We start from the raw sequence: 12,002 nt of genomic DNA, 5'->3' as shown, positions 1-12,002 counted from the left end.
CCCGACTTCAGCAAACTTTTGGTGATGCATATTTTCTTTTGGTAATGTGGCATGTACATAGGATGTGTATAAAGGTTATTATGTTTTGAATATAAATGGTTAAAAATGTTAGTATTACAAGTCTAAGAATTATAATGAAAGAAGTTTATCCATTTCAATTTAATTTAGTACATTGATAAATTTAAATTGATATTATATTGATTGAGTTTGATTAGAAGATATTTAGAATAGAAAATGAGTATGTGAAATGAGTTGGTTAAATTGGTTACGTTTGAAATGGATACGGTTTTAATTACAGGGGATTTTATGTAAAAATAAGCAGAAATGCTATCGAAATTTATAATAATAAAAAATTCTGGAGTACTTGAACGAGTCCCGTTTCACTTTTAATACATGTTTTAGACTTCGAGAGTTCATTAGAGGGACTTAGTTATTAAATTATATTATGAATGTTAGTTTATTTGTGAATTACTCGTAAGTTGTTTGATATATCCGATAATGCCTCATAACTCTGTTTCGACAACGGTTTGGGATTAGGGGGTGTTACAGTACCAACAACTGAAATTAAAGTTTTAAATTTAAAAAATTAAAATAACAAAACTCTTTAAAAATATATTGGAATTGAATATTAAATGCACAAATATTAAAGCATATTAACCTAACACAAAAATATGAAATAAAAGCGTAATCCCAGGCTCAACCAAATGCGGAGTTGAGAACTTAACTCAGTCACTTAAAAAAATGACATGAGCAACATTATTATAGTTAAATTATTATTATAAATACCGCTGACCCATTGGCTGGCAACCCCAATAGCTGCACCATGTCCATTATTGAAGAGCAATTAATCTGAGAAGAGCACCGCCATATTTCTCCCCTCTACATGCTACTATTACTTTAATTCCAAACTTTTTGTTGTAATTCGAGACTTAAACAAATAAAAAGAGTGTGATGTTTTTAAGGTTGATTATTATTTTTATCAAACTTCAATTAAAAACTCTTTTGTCTCGATAAGAATTTAGGATTGATGTAACCTAATTAGACGTCCTATGCAAATACATTAAGAATAATAACGTAAAATACTATCACTTCCAACCTTCATAATTAAGAACCATAACAACATCCAAAGGAACGAACGACCAATAAGGTTATTCCTTTGAAATATTAAATTTAAAATTAAAAAAAAAGAAGAAATGTTATTCCTCTGAATCTAAGAGTTCAGTTTAATTAATTAATATAATTATTCTTAAAATATAATATTTTGTAAGTTTAATAGTGGAAACATATCAGCTACATTTTCCCTATCTGTAAAAGAATATATATGTATAATTTAATTACCTCTACAATTTTGATCCCTTAATCAAAGGGAATAAGAATAGAAGTTAAGACGAATTACATCATTTGATGAAATTTTGTCAATTAATCATGAATTAACTGACGTGAATACTAGACATAGAAATTATTATATCCAGTTTTCTTCCAAAATGTCACAACCAGCCCTCAATCTTCAACCTCTCTTTCTTTTTAAGTTCCTTTTGATACTTGTTGAATACCTAATTCAAAACCTTTTTCCTAGATTTTTCTATTTGTATGAAAAAGAAAATGACTGTATCAATAAAAACCTAACAGCCAATAAGTTACACATATAAGCTAGTAAGGCATGAACCAAACCAAATATAAAAACAACAACAATAATAAAAGTAGCGACCCACCAAAAATTGAATCATTTAAAACGTGAACCATACTTTTGAGTTAGCTTAGCTAATAGCTAGAGTGAAGGCTCCAATAACTCGAGAGTGCTTCAAATCAAAGTGGCAACCAAATCCTCCAACCAAAGACATATATATATATATATATATATATATTAAACTAGTATCCAATGAATCCAATAACTAAAAGCAAAAGCATTAGGAATGTCTCAAAGATGATGGCCTCCATTATTTCTGCACTGAGTACGAACCCATTTTTTTGTCCATATAAAAATGATGGGTAGGGCATGGAAGTTGGTTATTTAATTAAGCAAAGGTCACATGCGTTGGTATTGGATTTGATAAATTAATTAATTTTAAACCTTATGATATATGGGGATTAAGGAAAGAAATGATGATTCTGGTTGTACCATAATTCTCATCCATTTCGTAGTTGATGTCCCCCTCCCCTCCCCTCCCAATATCAAAAACCAAAATAATATTATAATATTGTTACTAATGAGGCAAAATGAAAATTCGTACCCGCAGACGTGTTCCTCGCAATCCAATGTCGGTTAAAAAGGAGCCAACCCTTAATCTAATCACCCTAGCAGTAGCAGAGAGCCACTCTCTCATAATTACATCATTTTAAAAGACTGTCTACGTTTTAATGTATATTTACATTAAATTAAGAAAGTAAAAGTGTAATGTTCGAGTAGTTCAATAGAAAAAGACTGGGAAAGAAGCAAAGGCACGTGTCATGGTTACAGAGGGCGTGCAATCTAGCTAATATCAATGCATTTGGCTGACTTCTCGATGCCACATTCTGAAAACGAAAACAGAAACAAATAACACAGTCATGTTATTATTATTGTTTTCTAGTTTGATGAGTCTCTGTCTCTCCACCACTTTCTACTCCGTTTGCAAGTGTCATGGTCTTGATGAAGAAGATGTAAAAAAAAAAAAAAAAAAGCAGTAGTCCAGAGCTTTTAGCTTCCTTTCACTCAGGGTTTTCACTTTTAGCTCAAGTTTTTACAGTTTTTTGTTTTACCTGCCTGCCTTGGTCAACACTTAATACCGCTCTGACATCCCATGACACCATGGGCTAATATTTGCTAAGATTTATGCTTAAAATGTACCAGATAGCAAGGACGAAGCACTAAAATAGATTGGGATAAAAATACAATTATACTATAATTTTATTAAAAATTAAGAGATTAATAGTAAGTTTATTATTTTTAGGAGCTAAGGTTATTATTTACCCTTTATTATTTCCTTATCATATCAATCTTAAATCAATATAAAAATAATATTTCCTACCATAAATTGAAGGCATGATATTTAGCCATGGTTGAAATCCGATCCACAATAATGAATTAATCATCATTTGATATAACTTGTGTGTTGTGACCATCGTTTAATTTTGAGAAAAAAGGTTGAGGGAATTGTCGAATGATACTATATCATCGAGGTCGTCGATGCATTTGGGCAAACGAGAAGTTCATGTTCTTTATGAACATATCAGGCTTTGCTAATGAATCCATTACAATATTGTTATTTTATTGATCACTACATACCATCATCTCAGACATCATCATTATCATCAAAAACAACTACATAATACTCACCTTAGTAAATAAAAAAAATCTACTTCAAACTAAATATTCTCTTAATATCCCTAGCCTAAATTTACTTATGAATCCTATTTCTTCATTTTATTCAACCTGACATTATTCCTAAACATTATGTTAATAGAATATTACGATGGAAAGATTATTTGGTCATCTTAATTGGATTGGTTTGAAAAATTATTGAGTCATTGTATAATGGATTGGTTTGAAAAACTATTTGGTCATCTTGTTAATTGAGAATATAAGATATTAAAATTATGAGCAATAGTAACAAATTTAAGAATTTTTAATAACATATCATAAAAAAAACACTAATTTTATACTATGACAATAAAAATAACATAACATGTAACATCTCAAAAATATTAATTTTTACTTGATGATAGTTTAAATTTAAATTTAAATTTTATTTAATTAAAAATGTTATATTTCATATATTGGTTAAAAGTGTTAGAGTTAGCGATTAGTACCTAAAGTAGTACAGAATAAAACTTTAGATACTTAAATGAAAAAGAAATTATATTTAAATACTTATTTTCATATAAACCCTAAATAAAAGCTCAGCCAAAACAAATACAACGAAAACATGAATGGTTTTGATATATATATTTAAATGAATCTCTTCCAAACAAGAACTAAAATTTAAAAGGAACTTTCTACTTTGAGGAAGGATAGTAAACGTTAAACTGGGAGAAAATATAAAATTGTTGATTACTCAACAAACACCCTAGCTTCAGACTCTAAAATAAGAGCAGAATCAAAGATCTTTATATAATGTTAATCATCAGGGGATGTAGCTCAAAGGGGTAGAGAGCTCGTTTTGCATGTGAGAGGCATTGGCTTCAATCCCCTGCATTTTCATTGTATTTTATTTTTCTATTAACAAATATTAATTGGATGTGAATAAGTGTTTGATATATTATATTTTGGTGCAATAACAAGAAGAATTGTATTATTAAAAAAATTATTTTAATTTAATCTTTAAAGATAATATTATTAAAAGAGATAACTACGAATTTTGAAAATTATTAATAATTTTATTAAGAGAATTTGGACATTAGAGGTATAGTGTGTTTGGTGTTGGCTTTTGCTGTGAAAGAATGAAAGATTTATGCTCACTTTTTAATTCAAAAATGATGATTTGAAATATATATATTTATGCACCCAATTTATTTGTTTAATGTGTAATTAGATGGCATTGGGAGTTCAAACTGAGATTAACAGACTTTTTCCTGTTGTTTTGAACAATCATTTGTTAATTTGCAGGCAGGGGTATCTGGGAGAGGTAGCCACTTGCTGGCTTTGGTTGAATGGTATAATTTAATTTAAGTACTTCTCAAATACATATTATTTAATTTAAACGCTCTTAGATTATATTTAAATGGACAAATTGCAATTTTGGTCTTTCTTATAAGTTTACAATTCAATTTAAAACATTTAAATGTAATCTTTTTAGCTTTGACCCCAATTTTTTTAAATTTTATCTCGACACTATCATATAATTCCTGAATTTGACTTTGTTTACGAGCTTCTGCGTGTTATAATTTTGTATGGAGAAATGAAAATTATATGTTGATAACTTAGTAGTTTGGATGGTGTTCCCAGGCTGAAGAAATTGTTTTAAAGTTAAAAAACATATTTATATTTATTTACCTAAGTCGAATCACTAACATTGCGGGGAACTTCACACACACTTGAAGCTTACAATTAGAAATGGGTAATAAATATTGTTTCCTGGTGGTGGGTGGGGAGGAAAGCTAAAATTGACAAGTGTGGGTAGCTATGCTATCCGCCACAACTGTAACAGTGTAACTCCATCAAAAACTCTATAGGTTTTTTTAATCTTTGCCCACTTGCCCACTTCTTTGCATGAGTAATTTATGATGTCGACAAACTTTGATGACGTAAGTCAGTGAGTGCAGGGTTTTGATTTCGTAAGAATGTTCATATCTAATTCAAAATCAAGAATTTGTTTTTATTTTCATTGATAGACTGTTCAGCGAAAAGGGGAAACCTTTTTATTTGAAGTAATTATATATAATGTGTTGGGCTAGTCCTACTTAAGCTTGAGCCCAAACCCAATCTCCTTCTTCCTTCAAGTCCCGACTTCATAGTCCTAGGGTTCTAATTTTTTCACTCATTTTCCTCTTTCCCTTGTTTAAGGCTGTCGAATTAAGTAAAAAGCGGAAGATGGCTGCAAGCTTAGCTTCCAGATGCTCCAGGGGTATGTCATGTGATTTTTTCCTGGTGTGGGCGTTTTTAGTTTTTTTCTAAGGGTTTTTGTTGTCCTTTCTTTCTGTTAATGGACATTTTCAGATTACCACCTCTTCTATGAATAGCTTACAGAGCATTCCGATCCAACTACGTCCATATGCATATAGTTTAAGTTTTTATTGTGTAAGTTTTTCTTTGATTGATATAGAGGAAAAATTCTTCTAGTTAGCTATAAGTTTGGACCGAAATGAATAAAGGTTTTTAACCATTGAACCCTGGAAATTCAACGATATTATTTTTTGGAGGGGTTGAGATGGGGTTTGCTGGAACTTATTGAAGCTTATCTAGTCTCAATAGTGTTGCTTCTTGCACATCTTCATATGGAAGTCTACAATTCTGTGTTTGAAACTTTTTTCACTGTGTTTTATGATTCTTTTAGTCACTTATGTTTCGTTTGATGAGGATAGCTTTAAGAAGACTCTTACTATGTGGGATTTTAGGATGACCTGTTTATGAATTTTGTTTGTATCTATTCTATCATGCTGGGTTTTTCTTTTTCCCCTCTTCTTACCTGTTTACGTCTTCTAGATAAGTGCCGGGAACCATTGGTTAGGTTCTTAATGCTTTTAATCTGACTATCCGCTGAACTACATTGGTTTTGTTCCTCCCACAATTGATGTAAATATGTTTTTTTATCATAAGATTAAGAGACCTATATGTTCATAATTCATTTTGTATCTAGTCTTGTTTCTCTAGCTTTTGTTTGACTCTATGGTATATGCAGTGGGACGTTCATTGATGGATGGCCTTCGAAACAACTTCTCTAATTTACCAATCACATCAAGAGAGACAACATTTGGCAGTTTCCTGTATCAGGTCAGCAAGGTTTTCTAGCATGATGTTTCTTTTTAAGCTTGTACTGCAATTGATGGAATCATTCACGTGGAGCACTTGCTAGTGTTCATCCTATATTAATATTATCCTTGGAAATTTAGATCAAGTTTCCCAAATCTCCGGGAATAGACAAGCCTGTGGGAACAGCTTTGACAAGGTTGGTCATGATGTCACTTTTTATGGGCTAGTCTGAAGTTATGCATGTCTCATTAGCCTAAATGGTTCAAAGGGATGAACATATTGTTAATGAGCATCAAATTTTTACTAAAGTTTTCCCTTACTTCCTATCTGTTTCTTAAGCATCAAACGTGTATAAGAAGTAAGAACCATTGAGACAGCTTTTGAAGAGCTGCATATGAGCCCGATAGGATGGCAGCCTGAACTACTTAAATATGATTTCATGATGTTGATAGGAGTTGAACCTATTGTTAACGAAAGTTATATTTTGAGTCTTATGTTAGGATCCACATAGCTTATTGGAATAGGATAATTATTCTTGTAGCTTGATGTGAGAGTGAAGAGAATTTTGTTGAATGTTCAATATTGTAAGTGTATGGTTTAAGTCCTGACAATATTCCATGGTTCTATGATAATTGCCTTCGTGATATTTTCTTTGATAGGTAACCTTTATATTTCATTTCATTCTGCAGCAACAAAGGACTTTCATACAGATGAGAACTGTTCTCAAAGTAGTGGACAACTCAGGGGCAAAAAAGGTAATGTGTATACAAGCATTGAAGGGGAAGAAAGGGGCAAGATTGGGAGACACCATAATTGCATCTGTAAAGGAAGCCATGCCTAATGGAAAGGTGAAGAAAGGAAAGGTGGTATATGGTGTGGTTGTGCGTGCTGCCATGCAGCGGGGTCGTTGTGACGGGAGTGAGGTCAAGTTCGATGACAATGCAGTTGTTCTTGTTGACAAGCAAGGCCAACCAATAGGGACCAGAGTTTTTGGGCCAGTTCCGCATGAGCTGAGGCAGAAAAAGCATGTCAAGATCCTCACTTTGGCAGGGCACATTGCCTGAGGCATGGATCCATAATATTTTTCCCCCGAACACAAGTTTTTTTTAGCAATCCAAGCATTTAGATATTTTCATGTTGTCCCAATAGCAGGAAAAAAATGGGAAGAGGGAAGAACTAATCTGTTGTTTCTATCACAATCCTGGGCAATGATTAGTAGATGTTTGCCTTATCTTTAATGAGAATGCAATATATCTGATGAGACAAAATTGCATTGATGACCTCATGCTGTTCATACCTGGTTGAATAATTAGGAGATGCTCAGAAGTCTTTTTGTAGAAAAAAAAATTATGATATTGGAAAGTAGTTCGCAGTTACATTTGACAGTTAATTCATGCCCTTGAAGTACTGCTATTTACCGTATAAAATACTTTATACTTAGAAATGCCTTAAAGAAGAAGCTTGGTACAGAACATGTATGGCCATTTTCTCACACTGAGATCAGTTCTGTGGAGAGAAAAGAGAGGAAAATAGCAGCTTTATTATCAAACTAATTGAAGATGCAATGCCCAAATTCAAGTAGCTTGGCTCTTCTCATGTGGTTTAGTACCTTTCTCCCAGAACTTGTAGTGTAAAGCTCTACCCTCCAACATCTTCTCAATCTCCTCGATAGGCAGCCCTTTTGTTTCTGGCACATAGATGATCACAAAGAGTAAAGCCACCACGGAGATTACCCCAAATATTAGGAATGTCCAAGATGTTCCTATTGCTTCTGTAAGTGATAGAAAGGACTGGGCCACTATGAGATTCGAGATCCAATTAGCTGTTGCAGCAATTCCCCCACATAATCCTCTGAACCTGAGTGGATAAATCTCAGAGTTCATTATCCATGGGACACTTCCCATTCCAGGTGAGAAGAATATGATGTAGAGAGCCAGACCGATCAGCGCGAGCCATCCATATTTGCTTGGACATCCCCTTGTGTACCATAGCCTAGTTTCTTTATGGCACATATCCTTCGCTGCGTCATTTGAGATCAGACAAGCTCCTGGCAGCAACTGAAATAACGAGAACTGATTAATGAAGGCAAAACATGCGACTTTATCAAAAGTTATATTTGGATTTTTTGTTTTTCCATGTGATTTACCTTGTTTGTTGGTGAAGAACAGAAACCACAATCTGGAAATGAAGCCTTCAAACACGTCATGCAATCCCAAGCACCGGAGTTTAAAGCTGAACTATAATCCGGACATGTAATGTTTGAAAAGTGAGATGTTTCAACCCTGCTAACCATTGGAGAATGTGTTGTGGTCTCATGGAAAACTCCTGATAATACACCAAGTGAAACCACCACTCCAATTAAACTAATTATTAGCAGCTTCTTCCTCCCTGTCCTGTCAATAAAGTAAATGCTGACAATGGAGCCAAAGGCATTGAGGCCTGCAGTGACAAGGGAAAGGAGGAGAGCTGTCCGGTTAGAGGCAAAACCAGCTAACTGAACTATGGTCGGACTGTAATACATGACTGTGTTTATGCCAACAAATTGTTGGAAAACTTGGAGTCCTACGCCAGCAGTGAGCCCTCGCCTCACTGCTTTGGTTTTCAACAGTTTAATAATGTTAATCGTTTCGGAAGACCCTTCTTCCTTGATTTCAGCCTCCACGGATTCCTTTAAATCTTGAATTTCTTGTTCCACTTCATGAGCTGGGTAAATTTTCCTCATTATCACTTTGGCTGCTTCTTCTCTTCCCTGTATTTTTTATTAAGACGACAAATAATCAATATTTAGAAGCTTGAAGACCAAACACATGCAACATTAGAATTCAGGGAACCTTGCGGTATAGCCAACGGGGTGATTCTGGAAGAAGTAACATTAGAATGAACTGCAAAAGTGCTGGAAATCCTGCAACTCCAACCATCCACCTCCATGTCCCTGGTGCCTGAACAAAAACATTTATTCAGTTTTTTGGGGGCGAGGGCTATCATTTGCTAACATGTTTTGGTAGCTTACTTTGGTAAAAGCCAAGTTGATAAGGTAGGACAGGAACTGGCCACCAGTGATAAGAAATCCGTTGGTACTAACAAGGGCACCACGGATTTTGACCGGGGATGCTTCTGAAATATAAAGAGGAGAAGTCATTGACGCCATTCCGACACCGAGTCCAACAAAAATTCGGCCGACAATCAAAAAAGCAGCACCAGGAGCAGAGGCCATGATTACAGCTCCAACAAAAAACAAGAAATCAGCAATGATAAGTACTCTTCTCCTTCCAAATCGATCATTCATCCACCCACCCACTGCAGCTCCAATGATGGCTCCAGCAACTGCCATGCTCACTATGCTCTCCTGTTACATGTATACATCGAAAAAACTGGTCATGTAATCAAAATGGCTTAAGTAGCTAGTAGTAAATTAGTTGCTACATGGCGATGGAAGGACCCAGAATTCGTTTCTGCCAAGTTGCCTCGGCGCTTGAACGAAATTCCCTGATAGTAAACTGTTCCAGTTTCAAGGGTGTCTGGGTTTTGAGAACATTCTCTTTTGTATTGAACAAAAGCCCAATCTCAAACAGCCCAAGTCATGTCTTTTATATATATAGTTTTATTGTATATCTGCAAGTGAACTTTTCAAGACAACAATAATCAATTCAAGTCACGCGAACTGCAGAAATTTGTTGAAAAGGTTCAAATGTCAATTTTTTGTAAAGGCAAAAATGATTATAAAAGAAAATATTTCTGATGAAATCCAAGAAAACGTTGACGACAAACAGTTTTGCCAAATCAGAATAAACAAGCTTGGGACAAGGACTTTAAACGAAACCAGAGGCCCCAAAGACTTGTACTTAGCTATAGAGAGTTTACAGTGTTTAAGCCAACAATCCAGTGGGATTATCACCAATTTACCAGCATTTTTAGATGAAACAATGGTAACCGATTGCTTAGCCAAAGGCTAGTTTAGCCATTTCAAGGGTCTACGTAAGAGCGGTTGGTGTTGTATCTACTTGGGATAAGTAAAGACAGATCCATTAAACGGACAATCATTGTCCAAAAATGGACAGATAGACCAAGAAATTTAGACAAGAACCTGGAAACATTTACATCAAAAATTTCATAACATGAAAGTAGAAGCAAAATATGTAAAGTTATGTGACCTGTAGAACAGTCTCTCTATCCACAGACTTGAAATCATCTCTAATGTAAAGGAGAGCACCAGATATCACACCTGCAAGAAATATATCTATATATATATTTCCAGTGTCGTAGAAAGAAAAAGGAAAAATTATATCAAAGAGATGCATAAAAAAAAAAGGAAGAAAAAGAACCAGTGTCGTAGCCAAAGAGAAGGCCACCAATTCCAGCAGAGAAAGCAAGGCGAAGAACATAAGGGTTTCTCCATGGTAGAGAGAGACATTCCTTGAAAGCTGAGGTATCAGTGCTTGTATGTATCCCTCCTTCCATTTTCTCCCCTACAAAGGCTAAAAGATTTCGCAAATTACTTGAATATTCTAGCTCCCAAAAACACACCAATATATATATAGCTTATAATTTCCAATGGAATTGTTTAGATGGGCAATAGAAAGATAGAGGGAGTCAAACAACGGGGTTTAGTTTTGTTTCTGGTTTCCTAGAAAATTAGAGAGAAAGAGAGGGTGAGTGAAGAAGCAAAGAGAAAAATGAGGGAAATCGGGGAGATAAGAAGGATTTGTGTATTTGAACATCTCAGCCTAAGTGAAGACTGAAGAGTCGACCAACTTTTTCGTCTGCTTGCTTAAGTGCATGATCCCTGTGAAAACAATTATAAACGCTAAGTAAACAAGATTAAGAAACACGCCCTTAATTGTTATACAATTTATTTTTAGAACAAATTTCACCAACCGTCCCTAAACTATGTCTCATGTTTTAAATTGGTCTTCAAACTTTAAAATATTCTAATTACATCTCAAAACTTGGAGGTTATAGCAGTCAAGTCCTTCCGTTACTAAAACCATTAATTCACCATTAAGTGACACCTCCTATCCTATGTGGAATAATTTGAAATTAAAAAATTAAATTTATTATCCAAGAAAATAATTTTTTAATTAATCATTTTTAAAGAGAATTAAAAGTTCACTTGTTTTCTATCGATTAAAACAAAGTAAAGTGAACCATCCCAATCAACATGATTGACAAATATTTTGGGAGACAGCAAACTCAAAATTAGGATATTCTAAACATTAACATCTCGAATATAAACTTCAATCGTCTTTTTCTTTTTCTTCAAAAACCAATTATATATAATCCCAGCTTTTATATGGAAAGCATATTTTAGAATATTAATATATTTCTATAATTAAATTTAGATAATTAATATTTTTATTAATTAGATGATGATCATAGTTGAACCTTGCTCTGGAATATCATGTTTAAGATCAATCATTGAGTTTTCAGCCTTTTTTTTAGTATGACTAGGTATTAAGATCATTAGGTCCATATATTGAATAAATTGAATTATCGATGGCATTATTACGAAATAAAGCTTCCTAGTATTTTCCCACAAAATAAGATTATGAAAAAGAAATTCACTTTCCATCTTCGAGCTTTAAAAAGAATCTACCAAGGGATAAAATTTCTGTAC

At 33.7% G+C, this 12,002-nt stretch overlaps 2 protein-coding genes across 2 annotated transcripts; one reads left to right on the top strand and one right to left on the bottom strand.

The window, feature by feature from the left end:
- Nucleotides 1–5,355: 5,355 nt before the first annotated feature.
- LOC108453562 (50S ribosomal protein HLP, mitochondrial-like) lies at nt 5,356–7,778 on the top strand. The gene is made up of 3 exons (XM_017751730.2): nt 5,356–5,543; nt 6,318–6,409; nt 7,078–7,778. Exons 1-3 carry the CDS (start codon nt 5,510–5,512, stop codon nt 7,450–7,452), a joined length of 501 nt encoding a protein of 166 aa, XP_017607219.1. The 5' UTR covers nt 5,356–5,509; the 3' UTR covers nt 7,453–7,778.
- On the bottom strand, nt 7,718–11,262 carry LOC108453561 (probable inositol transporter 2). Its single transcript, XM_017751728.2, has 6 exons — nt 10,711–11,262; nt 10,540–10,610; nt 9,399–9,734; nt 9,220–9,327; nt 8,535–9,137; nt 7,718–8,445 (listed from the first exon to the last, which is right to left on the bottom strand). The coding sequence occupies exons 1-6, from the start codon at nt 10,844–10,846 to the stop codon at nt 7,963–7,965; spliced, it is 1,737 nt and encodes a 578-aa protein (XP_017607217.1). The 5' UTR covers nt 10,847–11,262; the 3' UTR covers nt 7,718–7,962.
- Nucleotides 11,263–12,002: the final 740 nt, after the last annotated feature.

This window comes from Gossypium arboreum, chromosome 5 (genome assembly GCF_025698485.1).
Source record: "Gossypium arboreum isolate Shixiya-1 chromosome 5, ASM2569848v2, whole genome shotgun sequence".
Lineage (NCBI taxonomy): Eukaryota > Viridiplantae > Streptophyta > Magnoliopsida > Malvales > Malvaceae > Gossypium > Gossypium arboreum.
This window is presented reverse-complemented; position numbering and strand designations above follow the sequence as displayed.